General features: G+C 47.5%; 1 protein-coding gene across 1 annotated transcript in view; it reads right to left on the bottom strand.

Annotated features, from left to right (window-relative positions):
- LOC119949980 (telomere repeats-binding bouquet formation protein 1-like) overlaps window positions 1-24,467 on the bottom strand; it is a 42,478-nt gene extending 18,011 nt beyond the window's left edge. The window contains exons 1-5 of the mRNA XM_038771836.1: window positions 24,381-24,467; window positions 14,425-14,508; window positions 11,465-11,572; window positions 7,243-7,371; window positions 6,208-6,339 (exon numbers count right to left, since the gene is read on the bottom strand). Of these exons, the coding sequence (XP_038627764.1) occupies window positions 6,208-6,339; window positions 7,243-7,371; window positions 11,465-11,572; window positions 14,425-14,431 (376 nt within the window). The 5' untranslated portion in view covers window positions 14,432-14,508; window positions 24,381-24,467. The remainder of the gene's footprint in view (window positions 1-6,207; window positions 6,340-7,242; window positions 7,372-11,464; window positions 11,573-14,424; window positions 14,509-24,380) is intronic.
- Between the last annotated feature and the right edge of the window lie 341 nt (window positions 24,468-24,808).

Here is a 24,808-nt window from a genome sequence, read left to right as displayed (position 1 = left end):
TAAGCATTGGGGTAGATACAAGATCATCAGGTTGGACACAGTCCCTGTCCCACATGGGGTTCAAAGTCGAAGTGGGAGGGAGAATGGATATTAAACCCCATTTTACAGATGAAGAAGAAACTCAGGACAAAAGAAGTTAAGTGACTTGCCCGAGGTCACGCAACAAACCAGTGCCAGAGCCAGGACTGGAACCTAGGTCCTCTGGCTCCCAGGCCTGCACTCTTTCCCCCAGGCCACGTTGTATCCCTGAATGACAGGGAATATATGACACTCAGTGACAGACACTGATAGAGCAACAGCAGATCTAATTTTTTAATACACGAAAAAGCTTATTTTGCATATGGTTCTGAATCAAAAGGTACTGAAAGAGTCAAACTGATTTCTGATCTTCTGATCATCAATCAATCAATCAATCGTATTTATTGAGCGCTTACTGTGTGCAGAGCACTGTACTAAGCACTTGGGAAGTACAAGTTGGCAACATATAGAGACAGTCCCTACCCAACAGTGGGCTCACAGTCTAGAAGGGGGAGACAGAGAATAAAACCAAACATACTAACAAAATAGAATAGAATAGATATGTACAAGTAAAATACCTAAATAAATGAATAGAGTAATAAATATGTACAAACATATATACATATATACAGGTGCTGTGGGGAAGGGAAGGAGGTGAGACGTGGGGATGGAGGGGGCACGAGGGGGAGAGGAGGGAGGGGGCTCAGTCTGTGAAGGCCTCCTGGAGGAGGTGAGCTCTCAATAGGGCCCTGAAGGGAGGAAGAGAGCTACCTTGGCGATTGGGCAGAGGGAGGGCATTCCAGGACATGGGGATGATGTGGGCCGGGGGTCGACGGCGGGACGGGCAAGAACGAGGCATGGTGAGGAGATTAGCGGCAGAGGAGTGGAGGGTATGGGCTGGGCTGTAGAGGAGAGAAGGGAGGTGAGGTAGGAGGGGGCGAGGTGATGGAGAGCTTTGAATCCAATAGTGAGGAGTTTTTGCTTGATACAGAGGCTGATAGGCAACCACTGGAGATTTTTGAGGAGGGGAGTAACATGCCCAGGGCGTTTCTGGACAAAGACAATCCGGGCAGCGGTGTGAAGTATGGATTGAAGTGGGGAGAGACACGAGGATGGGTGATCAGAGAGAAGGCTGATGCAGTAGTCCAGACAGGATAGGATGAGAGCTTGAACGAGCAGGGTAGCAGTTTGGATGGAGAGGAAAGGGCGGATCTTGGCAATGTTGCAGAGCTGAGACCGGTAGGTTTTGGTGACGGCTTGGATGTGAGGGGTGAACGAGAGAGCGGAGTCGAGGATGACACCAAGGTTGCGGGCTTGTGAGATGGGAAGGATGGTAGTGCCGTCAACAGTGATGGGAAAGTCAGGGAGAGGGCAGGGTTCGGGAGGGAAGACAAGGAGTTCAATCTTGGACATGTTGAGTTTTAGGTGGTGGGCAGACATCCAGATGGAGATGTCCTGAAGGCAGGAGGAGATGCGAGCCTGGAGGGAGGGAGAGCAGGGGCAGAGATGTAGATTTGGGTGTCATCAGCGTAGAGATGATAGTTGAAGCCGTGGGAGCGAATGAGGTCACCAAGGGAGTGCGTGTAGATCGAGAACAGAAGGGGACCAAGAACTGAACCTTGGGGAACCCCTACAGTAAGGGGATGGGAGGGGAAGGAGAAGCCTGCAAAAAAGACTGAGAATGAACGACCGGAGAGATAAGAGGAGAACCAGGAGAGGATGGATTCTGTGAAGCCAAGGTTGGATAGCATGTTGAGGAGAAGGGGGTGGTCCACAGTGTTGAAGGCAGCTGAGAGGTCGAGGATCTACTTAGAATTTCAAGTTACTTCCAAATTGTATGAGTCCAAGAAAATAACCTAGGCAATGAGCCACCTGAACATTACACTCAAAAGCACTTTAATCAATCAGTCAATCAATGGTGTTTATTAAGCGCTTAAGGTGTGCAGAGTACTCTACTAAGCGCTTGGGAGAGTACAAGACAGAGTTGCTCCAGGATGACAGAAGCAGCACTGTTTAGTGGATAGAGCATGGACCTGGGAGTCAGAAGGACCTGGGTTCTAATCCCGGCTCTGCCATGTGCCTGCTGTGTGACCCTGGGCAAATCACTTCAGTTCTCTGTTCCACAGTTACCTCATCAGTAAAATGGGAATCAATAATGATAAAAATAATAATGTTGGTATTTGTGAAGTTCTTACTATGTGCCAAGCATTGTTCTAACTGCTGGGGGGGGGATACAAGGTAATCAAGGTTGTCCCACGTGGGGGCTTACAGTCTTAATCCCCATTTTACAGATGAGGGAACTGAGGCCCCGGGAAGTTAAGTGACTTGCCCACACAGTCTGCTGTGGGACTTTGGGCCAGTCACTTGACTTCTCTGGGCCTCAGTTACCTCATCTGGAAAATGGGGCTGAAGACTGTGAGCCCCAAGTGGGATCTCCTGATTACCTTGTATCTATCCCAGCGCTTAGAACAGTGCTTGGCACATAGTAAGCGCTTAACAAATACCATCACAAGCCCACAACTTTGGTGTCATCCTCGAGTCCACTCTCTCATTCACCCCTCACATCCAAGCTGTCACCAAAACCTGCCGGTCTCTGCTCCACAACACTGCCAAGATCCGCCCTTTCCTCTCCATCCCAACCGCTACCCTGCTCGTTCAAGCTCTCATCCTATTCCGTCTGGACTACTGCATCAGCCTTCTCTCTGATCTCCCATCGTCATGTCTCTCCCCACTTCAATCCATACTTCATGCTGCTGCCCAGACTGTCTTTGTCCAGAAACGCTCTGGGCATGTTACTCCCCTCCTAAAAAATCTCCAGTGGCTATCAATCAATCTGCGCATCAGGCAGAGACTCCTCACCCTGGGCTTCAAGGCTGTCCATCCCCTCGCCCCCTCCTACCTCACCTCCCTTCTCTCCTTCTCCAGCCCAGCCCGCACCCTCCGCTCCTCTGCCGCTAATCTCCTCACTGTGCCTCGTTCTTGCCTGTCGTGCCATCGACCCCTGGCCCACATCATCCCCCGGGCCTGGAATGCCCTCCCTCTGCCCATCCACCAAGCTAGCTCTCTTCCTCCCTTCAAGGCCCTACTGAGAGCTCACCTCCTCCAGGAGGCCTTCCCAGACTGAACCCCTTCCTTCCTTTCCCCCTCGTCCCCCTCTCCACCCCCCTTCTTACCTCCTTCCCTTCCCCACAGCACCTGTATATATGTATATATGTTTGTACATATTTATTACTCTATTTATTTATTTATTTTGCTTGTACATGTCTATTCTATTTTATTTTGTTAGTATGTTTGGTTTTGTTCTCTGTCTCCCCCTTCTAGACTGTGAGCCCACTGTTGGGTAGGGACTGTCTCTATATGGTGCCAACTTGTACTTCCCAAGCGCTTAGTACAGTGCTCTGCACACAGTAAGCACTCAATAAATGTGATTGATTGATTGATTGATTATTATTGTAGCCATCCCAGCGCTTAGAACAGTGCTTGGCAAATAGTAAGTGCTTAACAAGTCACACAGCTGACAAGAGGCAGGGCTGGGATTAGAACCCATGACCTCTGACTTCTAAACCCGTGGTCTTTCCACTGAGCCACGCTGGAAATAAGACTGTGAGCCCCAGGTGGGACAGGGACTGTGTCCAACCCAAGTATCTTGTACCCACCCCAGGCCTTAACCCAGTGCTTGTCACACTGTAAGCACTTGACAAATACCACAACTATTATTAGTATTATTAAGGAGGTTACAATCCACTGGGGGAGACAGACAGTAAAAGAAATTACAGATAATCAATTTATCAATGATATTTATTGACTGCTTACTATGTGTAGAGCACTGGACTAAGCACTTGGGAGAGTACAATAAGAAAGAGCTGGTAGAAGTGTTCCCTAACCTATTAGGATCTTAATATCTGGGGAGGGGGGGGGGGGAGACAGACATTAAAAAAATTATAGATATCATTCGTATTTATTGAGCGCTGACTGTGCACAGAACACTGTACTAAGCGCTTGGGAGAGTACTATATGACAGAGTTGGTAGATGAGTTTCCTGCCCGGTTGCATACATAAGTCTAGGAGAAGTCTAGGAGAAGCAGCATGGCTTAGTGGCAAGAGCACGGGTTTGGGAGTCAGAGGATGTGGGTTCTAATCCCGGATCTGCCACCTGACCTTGCGTAAAGCCACTTAACTTCTCTGTCCCTCAATTACCTCATCTGTAAAATAGGGATGAATACTGTGAGCCCCATGTGGGACAACCTGATTACCCTGTACCTACCCCAATGCTCAGAACTGTGCTTGGCACATAATAAGGGCTTAACAAATGTCATAGTTATTATTATCATTATTATTATTATTATTATTATTGTATCTCCTGTTGGACTCTGGGTGGAGTGAATAAAGGGTGCAAATCCAAGTGCAAGGATGATGACACGGCCACATCCGGGTAGCGGCGGTGGGGGCTCCGGCAGCCCCGTCCCGCCCCCTGGCTGCTGTGTCGCCTTGAGCAAGTCACTGCCCTGCTCTGGGCCTCACTCACCTCATCTGGAAAATGGAAATGACTGGGAGCCCCACGGGGGGCAACCCCATCACCTTCTACTAGAGAAGCAACGTACCTCAATGGACAGAGCCCTGGCTTGGGAGTCAGGGGTCATGGGTTCTAATCCCAGCTCTGCCACTTGACTGCTGTGTGACTTTGGGCCAGTCAATTGACTTCTCTGGGCCTCAGTTACCTCATCTGGAAAATGGGGCTGAAGACTGTGAGTCCCAAGTGGAACTTCCTGATTACCTTATATCTACCCCAGCACTTAGAACAGTGCTTGGCACATAGTAAGCGCTCAACAAATACCACCATTACTATTATTATTGTAGCCACCCCAGTGCTTAGAACAGTGCTTGGCACATAGTAAGTGCTTAACAAATATATATATATATAGTTGTGCATATAGCTATAATTCTATTAATTCTTATGGTATTGACGCCTGTCTACTTGTTTTGTTTTGTTGTCTGTCTCCCCCTTCTAGACTGTGAGCTCGTGGTTGGGTAGGGACTGTCTCTATATGTCGCTGATTTGTACTTCCCAAGCGCTTAGTACAGTGCACTGCACACAGTAAGCGCTCAATAAATACGACTGAATGAATGAATGAATGCAGAAGGGAGAGGGAGTAAGAGAAATAAGGGCGGAGTTAGGGAAGGCCTCTCTTAGGAGATATGATTTCAGTAAGGCTTTGAAGGTTGGGAGAGTGATCGTCTATCGGATAGAAAGCAGGAGGGAGTTCCAGGCCAGAGGCAGGATGAGGGCGAGGGGTCAGAGGCGAGATAGACAAGATCGAGCTACAGTAAGTAGGTTGGCATTGGAGGAGAAAAGTGAACGTGCCAGGTTGTAGTGGGAAATTGGTGAGGTTAAGATTCATTCATTCTGTCAGTCAATCGCATTTATTGAGTGCTGACTGTGTGCGGAGCACTGTACTAAGCTTTTGGGAAGTACAAGTCGGCAACATACAGAGACAGTCCCTACCCAACAACGGGCTCACAGTCTAGAAGGGGGAGACAGACAACAAAACCAAACAAGTAGACAGATGTCAATACCTTCAGGATAAATACAATTATAGCAATGTGTACACACAGAGTAATAAATATGTACAAATAAAACAGAGTAACAAAAATGTACAAATATATACAAGTGCTGTGGGGAGGGGAAGGGGGCAGGGTGGGGGGGAGGTGATGGGGAGGGGAGGAGGAGGAGGAGGAGAGGAAAAAACGGGGGGCTCAGTCTGGGAAGGCCTCCCAGAGGAGGTGAGCTCTCAGTAGGGCTTTGAAGAGAGCTAGTTTGGGAGATGTAAGATAGGAGGGAGCAAGGTGATTGAGTGCTTTAAACCCTATGGTAAGGAGTTTCTGTTTGATGCAGAGGTAGATGGGCAACCACTGGAGGTTTCTGAGGAGTGGGGAAATCTGGACTGAAAGTTTTCCTAGAAAAATGATCCGGGTAGCAGAGTGAAGTATGGATTGGATTGAGGAGAGACAGGAAGCAACGAGGTCAGCAAGGAGGATGATGCCTCAAGGCAAGTAAGATAAATTCAGGATGACTGAAGTGAGATTTGATTAAAGGTGTTGAGAACTGCTCTACTACAGGGATAAAATGAAACAGAAAACAAAATATTCATGTTCTATGGAGATCATTCTCCATGGAAAATCCTCACTTACTGTTCTTTGAAACCAGGGCCAATAGAGAGCAGACAGAAATCATTTTCAACTCCAAACTGGACTCCTTATCCAATACAAAAGACATTATCTCATAAAAATATTGATGAATACAGAGACTTTTCTGACAAAAGGCTGAAAGAAGAACAAAAGCCATGAGAATGGTGAGTAAAAGCACAAAATATTTTTTAAAATAAATTCAATAGGTTACATATTTGCACCTTGGAAAATGGATCTAATCTCTTTTTGTGTGGCTCCAACTGAACTGTGCATTTGTATAAGGCCAATGCTACCGTGATGCAGAATAAATGGGTCATTTGTTCCAATATACTCCACTAGAACTGGGCGATTCCTTCGACACCAGGAACACATAAATCTTGCTCAAAACTGGGTCCTTCCACCCACAAAAAGGAAGTCACCTGGAGAAAACCGCTCCCCACCCTCACCCTCACAGAAAATTAAAAATCCTACAGAGTGGTAACACATTAAAATAATTTTCTGTGGTAAGCAAACCACAGACGAGAAAAGAAAAAAAATCAATTTCCTAACTGAGACTCCAAATACTATTCTGGAAAACAATGGGGAACATGACATCGATACTGTTTTTCTACATCCCCTCGATAACTTTACAGGTACAGGGAACAGTATAAGGAGCTGGCAATGAATTCTAGTTATCACATAATTATGAGGTTAACAGTTCCACAGTGAAAATCATTTCTAATCCTTTGGGTTGTGAGCTATGTGGAACTGTATTCAGATGAATAACCACAATGCTTTAGAAGCTTAATGATCAGTTTGGTTCGACAGATTAAAGTTTCAGTTTCAGTTCAAGTAACTTACACATAAAGACTGTGCTGGTGATGAGTATTTATTGACTGTCAATAAATCACACAGAACTCTGATGGGTTCTTTAGTTTAATTTACTTATTTGTTTGGATTAAATATGAATTCAAAATGGTAGAAAATATGGAAAAGACTAAAACGGTTCTGCAGGTGTATTAGTGTGCATTGAGTGATAAATAAAATGATCTATCTTACAATTAACTTCGGCTAGAGATCCTAGGGTGTACAGGATGGTTTCTTTTATCCTGCTGGGCACATCTGATCTGGCAAGATTACGGAGAGTCGACAAACCACCGATATAGTGAAAACGAATCCCTGCATTGGCTGCGGCATTTACAAACAAAATGAAAGATTAAACAAGGTTTCCAAATTATTCGGATGAATAGGGCAAATAATCAAATGATGGCATTCATTGAGCACCCACTCCATGCTAGGAGTTGTGCAGCTGTCAATGTTCAAGGCACTTTCCCTACACGAAAAGGTCCTGGGACCATCGACTGCAGAGGTTGAGCCTAACTGGGGAACTGGGGGAAGGGAAGAGGATAAGAGTGGGGGCTGAGGTTTCTCAGTTACATTGGTTCCTGTGACCAGGGAACGGGGGCCAGGGGCACAGTCTCCGCACGGCTATTTGGTGGTGGCATGAGCAGGGAGGCTGTTGTCTAAACCTCCTCTATAGGCCTATTTGTCTTTAGCCTGTGCTAGGATGACATTAAAATGTGCTGGGGCCTGAGTTTCCTTTAATGCAAAACTGTACACCAGTTGGGGTTGAGAAGGGGGGAAAGGGAATCATAGCTAACAACAGTATAGGAACAAAACCCTTTCATTCTCTATCCTTCCACTGTTCTTCTGAGAATAGGGGTACAGTGACCCAGTCGCACTAGGGAAGAGGGGAGTTCTGTGTTGTTTTGTGTTTTTTTTCCATCTGGTTGGGTATTTTAAGGATATTTGTTAACTGCTAACTACGTGCCAGACACTGTACTCAGCACTGGGGCGGATACAAGCTAATTATGTTCGACATGGGGTTCACCCTCAATCCCCATTTTACAGATGAGGTAACTGAGGCACAGAGGAGTTAAGTGACTTGCCCAAGGTCACACAGCAGACAAGCAGACCCCGGTGGACCCCGGATTAGAACCCAGATCCTTCTGACCCCCAGGCCGGCGCTCTGTCCGCTTGGCCATGCCAAGGTTGGGAAGATCAAACCCAATAGTGAAAGTATCTGTCATTTCATCAGCAACCCCTACCCCTACCCACACCCTACTCCAAGCACATTTCCCAGCTTAGAAGATAGCCCATCTTCACTTTGCCTCCATTATTACATTCTCCCATTTCCCCTGTTCCTGTCACCCCTAACTGGGAAGCAGCGTGGCTTAATGGAAACAGCATTGGCCTGGAAGTCAGAGGACCTGGGTTCTAATGGCGGCTCTGCCACCTGCTTGCGGTTTGACTTTGGGTAAGCCACTTAACTTCCCCATGCCTCAGTTTCCTCATCTGAAAACTGGGGATTCAGTACTCTCTTCTCCTTCCTGTTTAGACTATGAGCCCCATATAGGACAGGGACTGGGCTCGACCTGCTTATCTTCTAACCACTCCAGTGCCTAGTACAGTGCTTGGCACATGAAGTGTGCTTAAATACCCCCATTTTTACTTCTTCCTTCAGTCCAGCCAGCTTTTGTCTACTCCAGCCACCACATACACTTACTCTCTCCCTCACATTCTCTCTCTCTCTCTCTGACTCACTCGCTTATTCTCATTCTTAATTCTCTCTTTTCCTCTTTCCTATTTCTGTTCTCCCTCACCTCCCCTCTAGAATCTGAGAATTCCATCATCTTTCCCAGTGTGTGCCTCTCACCCTGACTCCCGGTTCCTCCCCCTGCTGGGGGCAGCAGTGTGTTTGACCCCATCCAACGACTACCCGGCTCCCCTAAGATGAAGATGAAGATGAAGTGTAGTTCATTCTTGCCAGCAGCCCAGAGGAGCACCCAGAAGCCACAAAGCAGCTGGTTGAAACGGGGGGTGGTGGTGGGGGAGTGTCGGCACTGCACACAAGGCCCGGAGAAGGATGAGAGGTTAGAGAGGGGCCGTGACACAGTGTGGCCTACTGGACAGAGCAGAACCCTGGGTGTGAGAAGGACCTGGGTTCTAATATTGACTCCGCACTGATTTGCTGTGTAACCTTGTGCAAGTCACTTCTCTGTGACTCAGTTACCTCATCTGTGAAATAGGCATTAATAACGATAATAATAATAATGATAATGGCATTTACTGAGCACTTACTATGTGCAAAACACTGTTCTAAGCACTGGGGAGGTTACAAGGTGATCAGGTTGTCCCACGGGGGGCTCACAGTCTTAACCTCGTTTTACAGATGAGGTAACTGAGGCACAGAGAAGTGAAGTGACTTGCCCAAAGTCACACAGCTGACAATTTGCAGACCTGGGATTTGAACCCATGACCTCTGACTCCAAAACCCGTGCTCTTTCCACTGAGCCACGCTGCTTCTCCTAATAGTGTGATAATCATGTGGGAGGGCTTTGCACAAAGTAAGCGCTCAGTAAATATGATTGAACTGAATGAATGACATGGACTGTGTCCAACCGGATTAGCTAATATCTACCTCAGAGCTTAGTGCAGTGTCTGGCACAAAGGAAGTGCTTAAATGCCATTAAAAACAAACAAAACTCCGAGTTGCTCATGTCTCCCTCCACCTTCACTCATTCATTCATTGAATCGTATTTATTGAGCGCTTACTGTGTGTACAGCAGTGTACTAAGCGCTTGGAAAGTACAATTCAGCAATAAAGAGAGACAATCTTTGCATACAGTAAGCGCTTAACAAACGCCACCATTATTATAATTAATCCCGGCCCACACCGGGCTAGAGCCCCAGGTGGGACAGGGATTGGGTTGGATCTGATGGTCTTGTACCTATCCCAGCTCTGAGTACAGTGCTTGGTACATTATAATATTAATAATAATTATTATCATTATTATTACAAAAATTGTGGTACTTGTTAAGTGCTTACTATGTACCAAACACTGTTCTAAGCACTAGGGTAGATATAAGATGATCAGGTCAGATACAGACTCTGTCCCAGATGGGGCTCAAACTCTAAGCAGGAGGGAGAATGGGTATTAAATGACCACATCAGAGCCGAGAAACTAAGGCACCGGGCAGGCCACACAACAGGCATGTGGTACAGTGGAATTAGAACTCAGGTCCTCTGACTCCCAGGCCCAGGCTCTTCCCACTAGGCCACGAGGCCTCTCAGGGTAAGTGCTCAAACACCACTACCATCATTATTATTACTATTATTATTATCATTATCATGATTAGGTCATAACATCAACCTAGCTTTCATTCATTAGAGAATTTCATTCATTCATTCATTCATTCATTCACTCATTAGAGAAGCAACGTGGCTTAGTGGAAAGAGCCCGGGCTTGGGAGTCAGAGGTCATGGGTTCTAATCCCAGCTTGGCTCTGTCAAAAGAGCACCAGCTGGGGAGCCAGAGGTCGTGGGTTCTAATCCGGGCTCCGCCACTTGTCAGCTGTGTGACCTTGGGCAAGTCACTTTAACTTCTCTGGGCCTCAGTTCCCTTGTCTGGAAAATGGGGATGAAAACTGTGAGCCCCACATGGGACAACCTGATTACCTTGTATCTACCCCAGCGCTTAGAACAGTGCTTGGCTCATAGTAAGTGCTTAACAAATACCAACATTATTATTATTATTATTGTTATCATCATTATTATTCTCTGTGCCTCAGTTCCATCATCTGTAAAATGGGGATTAAGATTGTCAGCCCCACGTGGGACAATCTGATGCCCTTGTATCCCCCCAGTGCTTAAAACAGTGCTCTGCACATAGTAATTGCTTAACAAAATCCATCCTTTATTATTATTATCATTATTGTTATTCATTCAACCATATTGATCAAGCGCTTATCGTGATTGGGTGAAAGCCTGTGGAGGCCAGTTCTCACCTCAAGGACACCTCTTTGACATCCCTACAAATGTAGGTGTTTGCTCTCCTGCAACTATTAACTCTACTGTCACCCCTTCCCATTTAACGGAAGAACAGATACTCCATTCCTTCAGAATAATAATAATGGTCTTTGCTAAGTGTTTACTTGGGACCAAACACTGTGGAAGTCCTGGGGCAGACACAAAATCGTGAGACTGGGCACAGTACTGGTCCCTCCCGGGGCTCACTATCTTTCTTTACTCCAGGTTCCTACAGAAGAAAAGCCCTCGCGTTCCCACTTATTAGATGTCAAAAAACGTTTTTGCAGAGGCAAGACAATGACCTAATCCATGACCAACTTTGAAAATGAATAATTTTACATTTGTGCATCATGAGATCTCACAATGTAAAAGAAAGAGAACCCCAGATCAAATTTCAGTGAATCATCTTACTGTCTCCATCACAAATTGAAATGATTGACAACAAAGACTGCTTTACAACACGAATGTCCTTTGGATTCTGCTCAATGCGCCGCATCATTATGTCCAGATCTGTATGAACTGTTTCAAAAGACAAACAACAACGACAAAGAAACAAACAAAAAAATGCAGTTACTGAAGGCTGTACCTCCTTTCCCCATTAAAAATGAATCTTTTAACAATTTGAGTTATTTTTCCTCTTGCATAACATCTCTGAGAGAAACAGAAAATACACAAATAAAGAGTCCTCCTGAACTGCGGAACTCCATCTTTTAGGAAAATAACTGCTCCACAAATGGTACTATGAAATGATGTAATACATTCTGTTCCCAAATTCAATGGAAAAGCACAGAAAGCAGTCATTTTTCTGTCTTTAAAATGGCTTTAACTGATCTCTTAGATTTATACACAGAAGCATAGAGGGTTTTGAGTGAGATCTTGAGTGAGGCCAACTGGTGAGGGGCTAGGTGTTTGTGTATGTGGAGGGGAGGATAAGCTCAAGAGAGGACAGAGGATGTCGAGGGACTAGAACTGAGAATGGAGGTAAATTCATGCATTCATTCAATCGTATTCATTGAGCACTTACTGTGTGCAGAGCACTGTACTGAGTGCTTGGGAGAGTACAATACAAAGATAAAAAGACACCTCCCCTGCCCACAGTGAGCACTTGAGGGTGAGGATGCGGAGAGGGGGTCCAATAGATTAGAAAGGGCAGGTAGTTGGCTTCAGAGGATAAGGTGCAAGGAATGATCAGCAACAAACTACAAAAAAATATTAAAAAATGGCGGGCTACCTGGGGATGCAGAGGACTAATCTTTCTTCTGAAAAGATAAGTCTGATCATTGTCCCTGAATTCGAAACAGCAGGGATACTATAATGACAACCTAACTTCCCTGTTTGGGAAAATGGTTTCTCTATCATCTTCCTTCAGGGTAGCCCCATTAACATGAACTTCACTGCGCCTGCTTTGCACCATTTCGTCAGGGAGGTTGTCCCCTGAACGAACACCATTTGTTTTCTGCAGAAGGTAAGTAGCCATTGATGATTACAGATCCTTTATCCTTAGCAGCCACTCATTCCCTGAAGTCACTCCGTGCACATACACAGATGTATATTTTAATTTGCATATTCCACTATTTTCTCAGCTATTTAGTCCAGATCCAGCTCTACTATCTCCTGCTTCCAGTCCTGCTGTTGGTCCTGTGGAAAGAGCCTGATTCTGGGAAGCAGGAGACCTGGGTTCTAGTCCCAGCTTTGATGACTGGGATCAGGCTAGGCCATCACTGGGGACAGTTTGGCAAACAAAAAACCACCAATGGTACTTCATAAGGTGGACAGGCTCAGGAGGAATCCTGGAAAATAGTGGACTAACTTGGACAGAGAAGACCGCAGTGGCTACTGTGTCCAATCCAATTTGCTTGAATCCTCCCTAGCGCTTAGTGCAGTGCCTGGCACACAGTAAGCACTAAACAAATGCCACAGTTACCATTATTAATATTATTATTATCATTAAGTGCCAGCTGAGTGCTGGAACTGTGCAGTGGGCAATTTGGCCATCAGTAGGGCCTGAATATAAAAACCTTTGTATTCACTTTGTCATGGGCTGACCCCTTGCCCGCCTACTCACTCGTTGCCCTCCATGCTCCGGTAGGAACCCGAGCATGGCTGGTGCAGCGCAACCCACCACCCCTCTAATCAACTCCACCACACAGCATCACAGCCCTGAAGTCAACGTGCCATGCACGGCAGAGACTCCGTAGCCACCACTGATTGACTGAAGTCAGAAAGTGCTTCACCTTTGCTCCAAAGGGGAATTAAAGTATAATTTCATCATGGGGACTCCCACTGCCAACACTGGCTAGGTCCTGGTCCTGAGACTTCAGGACAGAGAACGTGCTTGAAGGAACTGATGACAGTAGTGGAGGGCCACACTACAAGGCTCCCTAAAACTGGGACACCAGTCCGGTTAGCTTTACAATGTCTTGAGAGGAGATGTGAATCGATCGATCGACTGTACGCATTAAGCCCACACTGAGTGCAAAGAAAAGGGAAAAATGCTAAGGGTAGCTGTTGGGTTGATTGACTAGAGGGTTTGAATTAATCGGAGAAGGCCTCCTGGGGGAAGTGGTGTTAAAGGAGAGCTTTAAGGATGGGGAGAGCTGTGGTCTGGTGGATTTGGAGGGTGGGGAGTGGGGAGGTGAGGGAAGCTATAAGCCAGGGGACAGTGAGAGGGCAAGGTCAGAGGTGTAAGACTTGGAGAGAGAGGGACAGACGGTAAGGTGGTGAGCTTGGGCAGAACTGCAGAGTCATGGGGGAACAGAGTCAACATGTAAAACGGAGAGAGCTGGTGGAGAGTTTTGAAGCCAATGGTAAGGACTCGGATTTTAGCATGGCAGGAAATGGGTAGTCTTTAGATGGTTTTTTTGTTTTGTTTTGGGTTTTTTTTAAGAGCAGAGAGATGTATGCTGAAGTGAAAGTGCAAGAAGATGACTCAGGTAGCAGCTAGGGAAGCAGTGAGGCTTCCAGACGACCTGGGTTCTAAAACCCAACTCTGCCTCCTGCCTGCTGGGTGACCTTGGGAGAGTCACTCAACTTCCCCGTGCTTCAGTTTCCTCATCTGTAAAATGGAAATTCAATACCTCGTTTTCCCAACTACTTAGTTTGGGAGCCCCGTATGATACCAGGATTGTGTTCGACTTGATTATCTTATATCTACCCCAGTTCTTAGTATGGGGCTTGGCACATAGGATGTGCTTAAAAAATACAATTCTTATTAATTATTATTTTTATTCTAGCATGCTGACAAAATGTGAGAGGCTGGAGGGAGACCTACCTAAGTGCATTAAACAAAAATGCAGTCACAAGAAATAGGAAAACTGGTTCATAGAACATAACCAAAGAGATAATACAGGAAATGAGTCCCCTTTCCTTACCTGGCATTTTTTCTTGTGTATTATTCTTTATCTACAAGAAAAATGTAGTTTATCAAATCACTTGAATCAGCTCGTTTCAGGACACTGCAAATACAATGAAATATGTCAAGAGTGCAAGCAAATTAAATATATGACACTCCTTACCGGGCTTTTTGGTTTTTCAATCTCTTATACGGGAGATATTTTCCCAGGGAACAAAAACCTATGTTAATAATAATAATAATAATGGCATTTATTAAGCACTTACTATGTGCAAAGCACTGTTCTATGCGCTGGGGAGGTTACAAGGTGATCAGGTTGTCCCACAGGGGGCTCACAGTCTTAATCCCCATTTTAAATAATAAGTAACTGAGGCACAGAGAAGTTAAGTGACTTGTCCAAAGTCACAGATGACAATTGGCGGAGCTGGGATTTGAACACATGACCTCTGACTCCAAAGCCTGTGCTCTCTCCATTGAGCCATGCTGAATGGGAGGGAGAAGTCCTGCCCTGGCTTCTGAGCATGCCTAAACTCAATTGCTGGCACCACTGAAAATCTTAATCAGTTCCTGCTTTTTTTCCCACTTAAACCTAAAGGAGTAAAACAAACAAACAAACAAAAAGAGCGAGCGTTCTTTTCACAGGTCTTCCATTCATTCCCTGGACATGCTTTATATCTCGGTGCATCAGTTACCTCATCTGTAAAATGGGGATTAAGACTGTGAGCCCCACGTGGGACAACCTGATCACCTTGTAACCTCCCAAGCACTTAGAACAGTGCTTTACACATAGTAAGCGCTTAATAAATGCCATTATTATTATTATCTCCATTTAATTAAAAAATTTACCTGTGCCTGATTTTCTCCCAGAAAGAAATGGAAGTTGGGAAATTTTCCAATTATCTATCTAATGGGACTGTTGTTAAAACATGTTGGATTTTAAAATTTAAACCCCTGAACATTGGGGTACGCATGTACATATGTATGTATACATATACACACACACACACACGTGTGTGTGTGTGTGTGCGTGCGTGCGTGTTTGTGTGTGCGTGTTTGTGTGTGCATGTTTAGGACAGTGAATCCACCAATCATTCACCCTTTGTTGAGCACTGTAATGACAATAATGATATTTGTTGAGCACTATGTGCTAAACACTGTTCTAGGCGCTGGGATAGATACAAAGTTATCAGGTTGTCCCAGGTGGGGCTCACAGTCTTAATCCCCATTTTACAGATGAGGTAACTGATGCGCCAAGAAGTTAAGTGATTTGCCCAAAGTCACACAGCAGACAAGTGGCGGAGCCGGGATCTGAACCCATGTCGTCTGACTTCCAAGCCCGGCTCTTTCCAGTAGGCCACACTGCTTCTCTACCAAGTCTTCTGGAAATTACAGAGGAAGTACATAAAGCAATCCCAGGCTTCAATGAGCTTTCTAACCCAGAGACAGGAAAACCCAAATCAGTGCTATATATGTACACATGACAAAGAGAAAAATATAGACCCAAACCACAGCCTGGTAGATAGGTTCAAAAAAATCTTCTAGCCCTTAAAAGGAATCCACCCACCTGCAAAAATTCATTTCATTTAATCAATCACTCAATGGTATTCACTGAGTGCAGACTGTGTTACTGACCACTGTACTACGCACTTGGCAGAGTACAATACAGTAGAGTTGGTATACATATTCCCTGCCCACAAGGAGTTTTCAATCTAGAAGGGGAGACAGACAGTAAAATGAATTTCAGATGGGGGCATGAGAGAGTATGAGGATATGCACATAAGTGCTGCGGGGCTAGGGATGGGCTAACCTTTCCCCTTCAACATATGGGCACCTCTTCTCATTGCTCAACATATAAAAGGGTAAGAAAAGCCCCCTCTTTCTCCAGAGAAGCAGCGTGGCTTAGTGGATAGAGCCACAGGCCTGGGATCAGAAGGACTTGGGTTCTAATCCCGGCTCCACCAAATGTCTGCTGTGTGACCCAACTCCCTCCTACCATTCCTTTCCAAACTCCTTGAATGAGTTGTCTACACGCGCTGCCTCGAATTCCTCAACACCAACTGTCTCCTCGACCCCCTCCAGTCTGGCTTCTGTCCCCTACATTCCATGGAAACTGCCCTCTCCAAGGTCACCAATGACCTCCTGCTTGCCAAATCCCATGGCTCATATTCTAACCTAATCCTCCTCGACCTCTCAGCTGCCTTCGATACTGTGGACCACCCCCTTCTCCTCAACACGCTATCCAACCTTGGCTTCACAGACTCCGTCCTCTCCTGGTTCTCCTCTTGTCTCTCCAGTCGTTCATTCTCTGTCTCTTTTGTGGCTCCTCCTCCCCCTCCCATCCCCTTACTGTGGGAGTTCCCCTAGGTTCAGTTCTCGGTCCCCTTCTGTTCTCGATCTACACTCACTCCCTTGGTGACCTCATTCGCTCCCACGGCTTCAACTATCATCTCTACGCTGATGACACCCAAATCTACATCTCTGCCCCTGCTCTCTCGCCCTCCCTCCAGGCTGGTATCTCCTCCTGCCTTCAGGACATCTCCATCTGGATGTCTGCCCGCCACCTAAAACTCAACATGTCCAAGACTGAACTCCTTCTCTTCCCTCCCAAACCCTGCCCTCTCCCTGACATTCCCATCACTGTTTACAGCACTACCATCCTTCCCGTCTCACAAGCCCGCAACCTTGGTGTCATCCTCCTCGGCTTGAAGGCTCTCCATCACCTCGACCCCTCCTACCTCACCTCCCTTCTCTCCTTCTACAGCCCAGCCCGTACCCGCCACTCCTCTGCCGCTAATCTCCTCACCGTGCCTCGTTCTCGCCTGTCCCGCCGTCGACCCCCGGCCCACGTCATCCCCCGGGGCCTGGAATGCCCTCCCTCTGCCCATCCACCAAGCTAGCTATCTTCCTCCCTTCAAGGCCCTACTGAGAGCTCACCTCCTCCAGGAGGCCTTCCCAGACTGAGCCCCTTCCTTCCTCTCCCCCTCGTCCCCCCTCCATCCCCCTCATCTTACCTCCTTCCCCTCCCCACAGCACCTGTATATATGTATATATGTTTGTACATATTTATTACTCTATTAATTTATGTATGTATTTTACTTGTACATATCTATTCTATTTATTTCATTTTGTTAGTATGTTTGGTTTTGTTCTCTGTCTCCCCCTTTTAGACTGTGAGCCCACTGTTGGGTAGGGACTGTCTCTATATGTTGCCAACTTGTACCCAAGCGCTTAGTACAGTGCTCTGCACACAGTAGGTGCTCAATAAATATGATTCATTGATTAATCCTCGACTCCGCTCTCTCATTCACCCCTCATATCCAAGCCATCACCAAATCCTGCCGGTCTCAGCTCTGCAACGTTGCCAAGATCTGCCCTTTCCTCTCCATCCAAACTGCTACCCTGCTCATTTAAGCTCTCATCCTATATCGTCTGGACTACTGCATCAACCTCCTCCCTGATCTCCCATCCTTGTGTCTCTCCCCACTTCAATCCATACTTCATGCTGCTGCCCGGATTGATTTTTTCCAGAAATGCTCTGGGCATGTTACTCCCCTCCTCAAAAATCTCCAGTGGCTACCAATCAATCTGCACATCAGGCAGAAACTCCTCACCGTCGGCTTCAAGGCTGTCCATCACCTCGCCCCCTCCTACCTCACCTCCCTTCCCTCCTTCTCCAGCCCAGCCCGCACCCTCCACTCCTCTGCCGCTAATCTCCTCACCGTGCCTCTTTCTCGCCTGTCCCGCCATCGACCCCCGGCCCACATCATCCCCCGGGCCTGGAATGCCCTCCCTCAGCCCATCCGCCAAGCTAGCTCTCTTCCTCCCTTCAAGGCCCTACTGAGAGCTCATCTCCTCCAGGAGGCCTTCCCAGACCGAGCCGCCTCTTTCCTCTCCCCCTCGTCCCTCTCTCCATCCCCCCATCTTACCTCCTTCCCTTCCCCACAGCACCTGTATATATGTATATATGTTTGTACATATTTATTACTCTATTTATTTATTTATTTATTTACTTATTTATTTTGCTAGTACATATCTATTCTATTTATTTTATTTTGTGAATATGTTTGGTTTTGTTCTCTATCTCCCCCTTCTAGACTGTGAGCCCACTGTTGGGTAGGGACTGTCGCTATATGTTGCCAACTTGTACTTCCCAAGCACTTAGTACAGTGCTCTGCACACAGTAAGAGCTCAATAAATACGACTGATTGATTGATTGATTGATTGATTGACTGACCTTGGGAACGTCACTTCACTCCTCTGGGCCTGTTACCTCATCTGTAAAATGGATTAAGAGTGTGAGGCCCATGTGGGACAGAGACTGTGTCCAAACTGAGTAACCTGTACCTGCCCCAGTGCTTTGAACAGTGCTTGGCACATAGTAAGCGCTTAACAATTACCATTATTACCATTATCATTATTATTATCTATGTACCAGACCTCAGCCCTCCCCAGCTTCAGAGCCCTCCTAAAATCCCAGCTCCTGGATCAAGTCTTCCCTGACTAACTCCCAGCACCCCTCGTTTCTTCAACCCAATGGCCGCAATTTTTTTAGATGGCATTTGTTAAACATTTACTATGTGCCATGCATTGTACTAAGTGCTGGGGTAGGTATAAGATAATCAGGTAGGACACAGTCCATGTCCCACGTGGGGCTTCCAGTCTGAATTCCCACTTTACAGATGAGGTAACTGAGGCACAGAGACTCAGTTAAGTGACTGCCCAAGATCACACAGCAGACAAGTGGTAGAGCTGCGATTAGAACCCACGTCCCCTCACGCCCAGGCCCGTGCTCTTTCCTCTAGGCCACACTGCTTCCCTCTAAAGCAGATACTGATGTATCTATATCTTTATATCTTTCATTTTATTATCAGAGTTTATATTTATACTTTCCCTCAGCACCGGGTGGGCAGGTGGGGGGGACGGACTATATTTGACTGTACTCTCAATAATGTATTCTGATTCTACTGTTAGATATTTTGAAATCTGCTTCCCCCATTACAACACAAGCTCTTCATGGGCAGGGCAAGTGCCTTACTTTTCTGTTGTAGTTAATCAACGGTATTTACTGAGCAGTTACTGTGTGCAGATCACTTGTACTAAGCATTTGGGAGAATACAATATGACAGAGTTGGCAGGCACATTCCCTGTCCACAAGGAGCTCCAAGCGAGTGTGCAACAACTACTAGTACTACTGCTGCTGCTGCTACTACTACTACTACTACTACTACTACTACAACAACTACTACTACTACTACTATTACTACTACTACTACTCAAGCAGGCAATCCTCAGACCTTGGACACAACTGGTTCCTAAAACTCATGAGCTAAGAATAACTATTCTTAGCTAGAAACAATTTTCTCACGGGAACAATGTTGTGAATAGATGGCAGGTTCCAAGGTCAGCAGCATGGAAGCAGCATGGCATAGCGTTTAGAGCATGGGCCTGAGCATCAGAGAGCCATGGGTTCTAATCCCGGCTCTGCCACTTGTCTGCTGTTTGACCTTGGAGAAGTCACTTCACTTCCCTGGGCCTCAGTTACCTCATCTGTAAAATATGGATTGAGACTGTGAGCCCCATATGGGACAGGAACTGTGTCCCACCCAATTTGCTCCTATCCACCCCAGTGCTTAATACAGTGCCATAACTGTACAGTATAGTAAGTGCTATGTGTTAGCATACCATAATTATTATTCTTATCGTTACCTTGTTTTTAAACATTATGCTTCTTTTCATTCGGTCGTATTCATTGAGCGCTTGCTGTGTGCAAATCACTGGACTAAGCGCTTAGGAGCATATGATACAACAACAAACAAAGGTGTTCCCTGCCCAAAATAAGCTTGTAGTCTAGAGGATGGGTCAGGCATTGATATACAGAAATAAATTTAAAAATGAATGAATAAATACATTAATTAAAGATATGCATAGAAACAAGTGTCGTGTGGCTGGGAGGGGGGAATGAATGAAGGGAGCAAGTCAGGGCGACCCAAAAGGGAGTGGGAGAAGAGGAGAGGAGGGCTCGGACAGGGAAGGCTTCTTGGAGGAGTTGTGCCTTCAGTAAGCCTTTGAAGGGGAGGTGGGGGCAAGCTACTTGCCCATCCCATTACATCTCCGACAGTTACCCGTCCGCCTCCACCTCAGGCAGAAACTCTTCACAGTCGGCATTATTATATGAGAAGCAGTGTGGCTCAGTGGAAAGAGCACGTGCTTTGGCATCAGAGGTCATGGGCTTGAATCCCAGCTCCACCAATTGTCAGCTTTATGACTTTGGGCAATTCACTTAACTTCTCTGTGCCTCAGTTACCTCATCTATAAATGGGGATTGAGACTGTGAGCCCCACCTGATCACCTTCTAACCTCCCCAGCGCTTAGAACAGTGCTTTGCACATAGTAAGCACTTAATAAATGCTATCATTATTATTATTATTGTTATTATTATTAGAACCCAGGTCCTCTAACTTCCAGGCCCGTGATATTTACAATAAGCTAATAAGAACTTTGTACTTAATTATAGATGAGTGACATAGCTATAGAAACTACAGGCTCTGAACTCACTGTGGGCAGAAAACATGTCTACCCACTCTGTTCTACGGTACTCTCCCAAGTGCTTAGTACGGTGCTCTGCACACAGCAAGCGCTCAGTAAAATACGACCTATTGACTGACGATGCTGGGTCAGATAGCTCTTTCAGTGATGTAATAGTTCAGGGGGGCATCTCTTCTTGGCCGTAAACTCGTTATGGGCTGATAATGTGTCTGTTAATTCTGTTGTACTCTCCGAAGTGCTTGGTACAGTGCTCTGCACGTAAAAAGCACTCAATAAATCCACTGATTGATAAATCTATTGAGATTGAAATCTGTTACCAGGCTGATCTGACCACTTGTATCCCATCTCAACTACTGCATAAGCCTCATCACTGACCTTCCTCTTCTGCCTCTAGCCTCCCGTTTCCCCAGTTCCAACCTTCACTCTGCTGCCTGGATCATTTTTCTTAAAAGAAAAAAAGAAAAACCATTGAGTCCATATCTCCCCCATCCCATTACATCTCCGACAGTTACCCGTCCACCTACACCTCAGGCAGAAACTCTTCACAGTCGGCATTAGGGCACTCCATCAGCTCGCTTCCCTCCCACCTAGTCTCACTCCTCTCCCACTACAACTCAGGCCAAACAGTGAAGTGAAGTGAAGCTACCACCTGGTGCCTCACCTGTGCCTCCATCTCCTCGCTCTAGCTCTCAATCACAGGCTCTCACCCTACCTACCCCTTCCCTGGAGCCCCATCTGCCCACCTGCAAAGTCCTGCTAAAAGCCTATCTCCCCCAGGTTCCCTTCTCTCACTAATCTCTCAGCACCCCATCCTATTTTCTCTTTACTGTGGCACCTCTGCTCTTCCATCGTATTTATCGAGTGCTTACTGTGTGTGCCCAGCACGGTACTAAGCGCTTGGGAGATTACAGTAAAGCACTATAAATGACACATTCCTTCCTCACGAGTTTACATGTCTCTCACGCCCTCAAGCACTAAGGATTGACCACCACAGACACAAAGCAGTTACGTCCATATCCTTACAGTCCCTTGCCCCCCCTACCTGTAATTCCCTGTCGGCCCCACAGTCCTATCCCCGTTGTTGTGTATATCATTGTCCCGGTCATTTATACTGTTTTTCTGTCGGTATCGTTTCACTGTCCCCTCTGTGCCTGTCACCTTCTCGCCCCTTAGCCTGAGATCTAAGGCCCTTGAGGGCCAGGCCCCGTGTCTAATTTTCACCTGTGTAATTAGCACAGTGCTCTGCACGGAGAAAGCACTTAATAAATACCATTACGACGACTGATACCACTTGCCACACTCTCCTTTCGATCGATCTTCCTGGATTTTCCTTCAGTGTCAGCGGCCAGTCGGTTCGCCGGCTCACCCGCTAGACCCAGTGAATTTACCTCAGCGCCCCGAGTCCCGGGGCCTCCCACGGAGCCCGCCCTGAGAATGCGGCCCCGAGATCGATCCCGGCCCGGGCTTCACACGGAGGCCTCGGCGTCCCCGCGTCCCCGTGTGGGCCGCTCGCCCACCTCGCTCCTCCAATGGCGGCCGAACTCTGAGGAGTGTGCCCCTGCCCTCCCCTTTGGAGAGCAACTCTGCCCGAAGAGTCCCCCCACCCCCAATCCCTGTAGTGGGGGCAAACTCTCGAGGGGCCCCCAAACCCTGTGGGGGACATGAAGTCTGCCCAAAGATTCCACCAATTCCTGGGGTGGAGGTAATCTCTGCCCAAGTAGCCCCAATCCCTGTGGAGGTAAACTCAGCTCACAGCACCGCCCCCCAAATCACCGTGGAAGAGATAAACTCATTCCACGGAAACTGCCCTCTCAAAGGTCACCAATGACCTCCTGCTTGCCAAATCCAACGGCTCATATTCTGTCCTAATCCTCCTCGACCTCTCAGCTGCCTTTGACACTGTGGACCACCCCCTTCTCCTCAACACGCTATCTGACCTTGGCTTCACAGACTCCGTCCTCTCCTGGTTCTCCTCTTATCTCTCCGGTCGTTCTTTCTCAGTCTCTTTTGCAGGCTCCTCCTCCCCCTCCCATCCTCTTACTGTGGGGGTTCCCCAAGGTTCAGTGCTTGGTCCCCTTCTGTTCTCAATCTACACTCACTCCCTTGGTGACCTCATTTGCTCCCACGGCTTCAACTATCATCTCTACGCTGATGACACCCAGATCTACATCTCTGCCCCTGCTCTCTCCCCCTCCCTCCAGGCTCGCATCTCCTCCTGCCTTCAGGACATCTCCATCTGGATGTCCACCCGCCACCTAAAGCTCAACATGTCAAAGACTGAGCTCCTTGTCTTCCCTCCCAAACCTTGTCCTCTCCCTGACTTTCCCATCTCTGTTGACGGCACTACCATCCTTCCCGTCTCACAAGCCCGCAACCTTGGTGTCATCCTCGACTCCGCTCTCTCATTCACCCCTCACATCCAAGCCATCACCAAAACCTGCCGGTCTCAGCTCCGCAACATTGCCAAGATCCGCCCTTTCCTCTCCATCCAAACTGCTACCCTGCTCATTCAAGCTCTCATCCTATCCCGTCTGGACTACTGCACCAGCCTTCTCTCTCATCTCCCGTCCTCGTGTCTCTCTCCACTTCAATCCATACTTCATGCTGCTGCCCGGATTATCTTTGTCCAGAAACGCTCTGGGCATATAACTCCCCTCCTCAAAAATCTCCAGTGGCTACCAATCAATCTGCGCATCAGGCAGAAACTCCTCACCCTGGGCTTCAAGGCTGTCCATCACCTCGCCCCCTCCTACCTCACCTCCCTTCTCTCCTTCTACTGCCCAGCCCACACCCTCCGCTCCTCCACCGCTAATCTCCTCACTGTACCTCGTTCTCGCCTGTCCCGCCGTCGACCCCTGGCCCACGTCATCCCCCGGGCCTGGAATGCCCTCCCTCTGCCCCTCCGCCAAGCTAGCTCTCTTCCTCCCTTCAAGGCCCTGCTGAGCTCACCTCCTCCAGGAGGCCTTCCCAGACTGAGCCCCTTCCCTCCTCTCCCCCTCGTCCCCCTCTCCATCCCCCCATCTTACCTCCTTCCCTTCCCCACAGCACCTGTATATATGTATATATGGTTGTACATATTTATTACTCTATTTATTTATTTATTTATTTATTTTACTTGTACATTTCTATCCTATTGATTTTATTTTGTTGGTATGTTTGGTTCTGTTCTCTGTCTCCCCCTTTTAGACTGTGAGCCCACTGTTGGGTAGGGACTGTCTCTATGTGTTGCCAATTTGTACTTCCCAAGCGCTTAGTACAGTGCTCTGCACATAGTAAGCGCTCAATAAATACGATTGATTGATTGATTGATAAACTCTACCCAAATCGTCCCCTAAATCTTGTGGAAAAGATAAATTCTGTCCAAAGCACCCCCCCGTATTCCGGTGGAGGAGATCAGCTCTACCCACAGGGCGGTGCCTGCGGCCTCACGTGCTAATTGTGGTGGCTCCCCGCTGGTCCCGGGCGTGGCGGCTCCTTCTCAGGGCCCCGACTCCTCCTCGACGCCTCAGCCACACCCGGCTCCGCCGGCCCGACCGTCGCCTCGCTCTTCCCGGGCAAAGGGCTCCTCCCCGGCCCGGCCCGGCCCCGCCCCGCCCTCCGGGACCCGCGAGCCACTTCCACCCTCCTCCTGCCAACGGCCGCCCACCTCCTGCCAACGGCCGCCGGCCGCCATCGCCCTCTCCCTGCCTTTCCCCCTCCGGCCCCACGGTGGCGCGCCGCCCTCGGAAGCCCCAGCGCTCCCTACCGCCCCCTACCGGCCAGAGCAGCGCCTTGCCGGGGCAGGCCCAACCCCAGCGCTCCGCGCAGCCCAGCTCCTACACTGTCGGTCAATCACTCATCATCATCATCATCATCAA

This window comes from Tachyglossus aculeatus, chromosome X1 (genome assembly GCF_015852505.1).
Source record: "Tachyglossus aculeatus isolate mTacAcu1 chromosome X1, mTacAcu1.pri, whole genome shotgun sequence".
Classification (NCBI taxonomy): Eukaryota; Metazoa; Chordata; class Mammalia; order Monotremata; family Tachyglossidae; genus Tachyglossus; species Tachyglossus aculeatus.
Note: the sequence above shows the minus strand (reverse complement) of the source record. Positions and strands in the feature narration are given on the sequence as shown.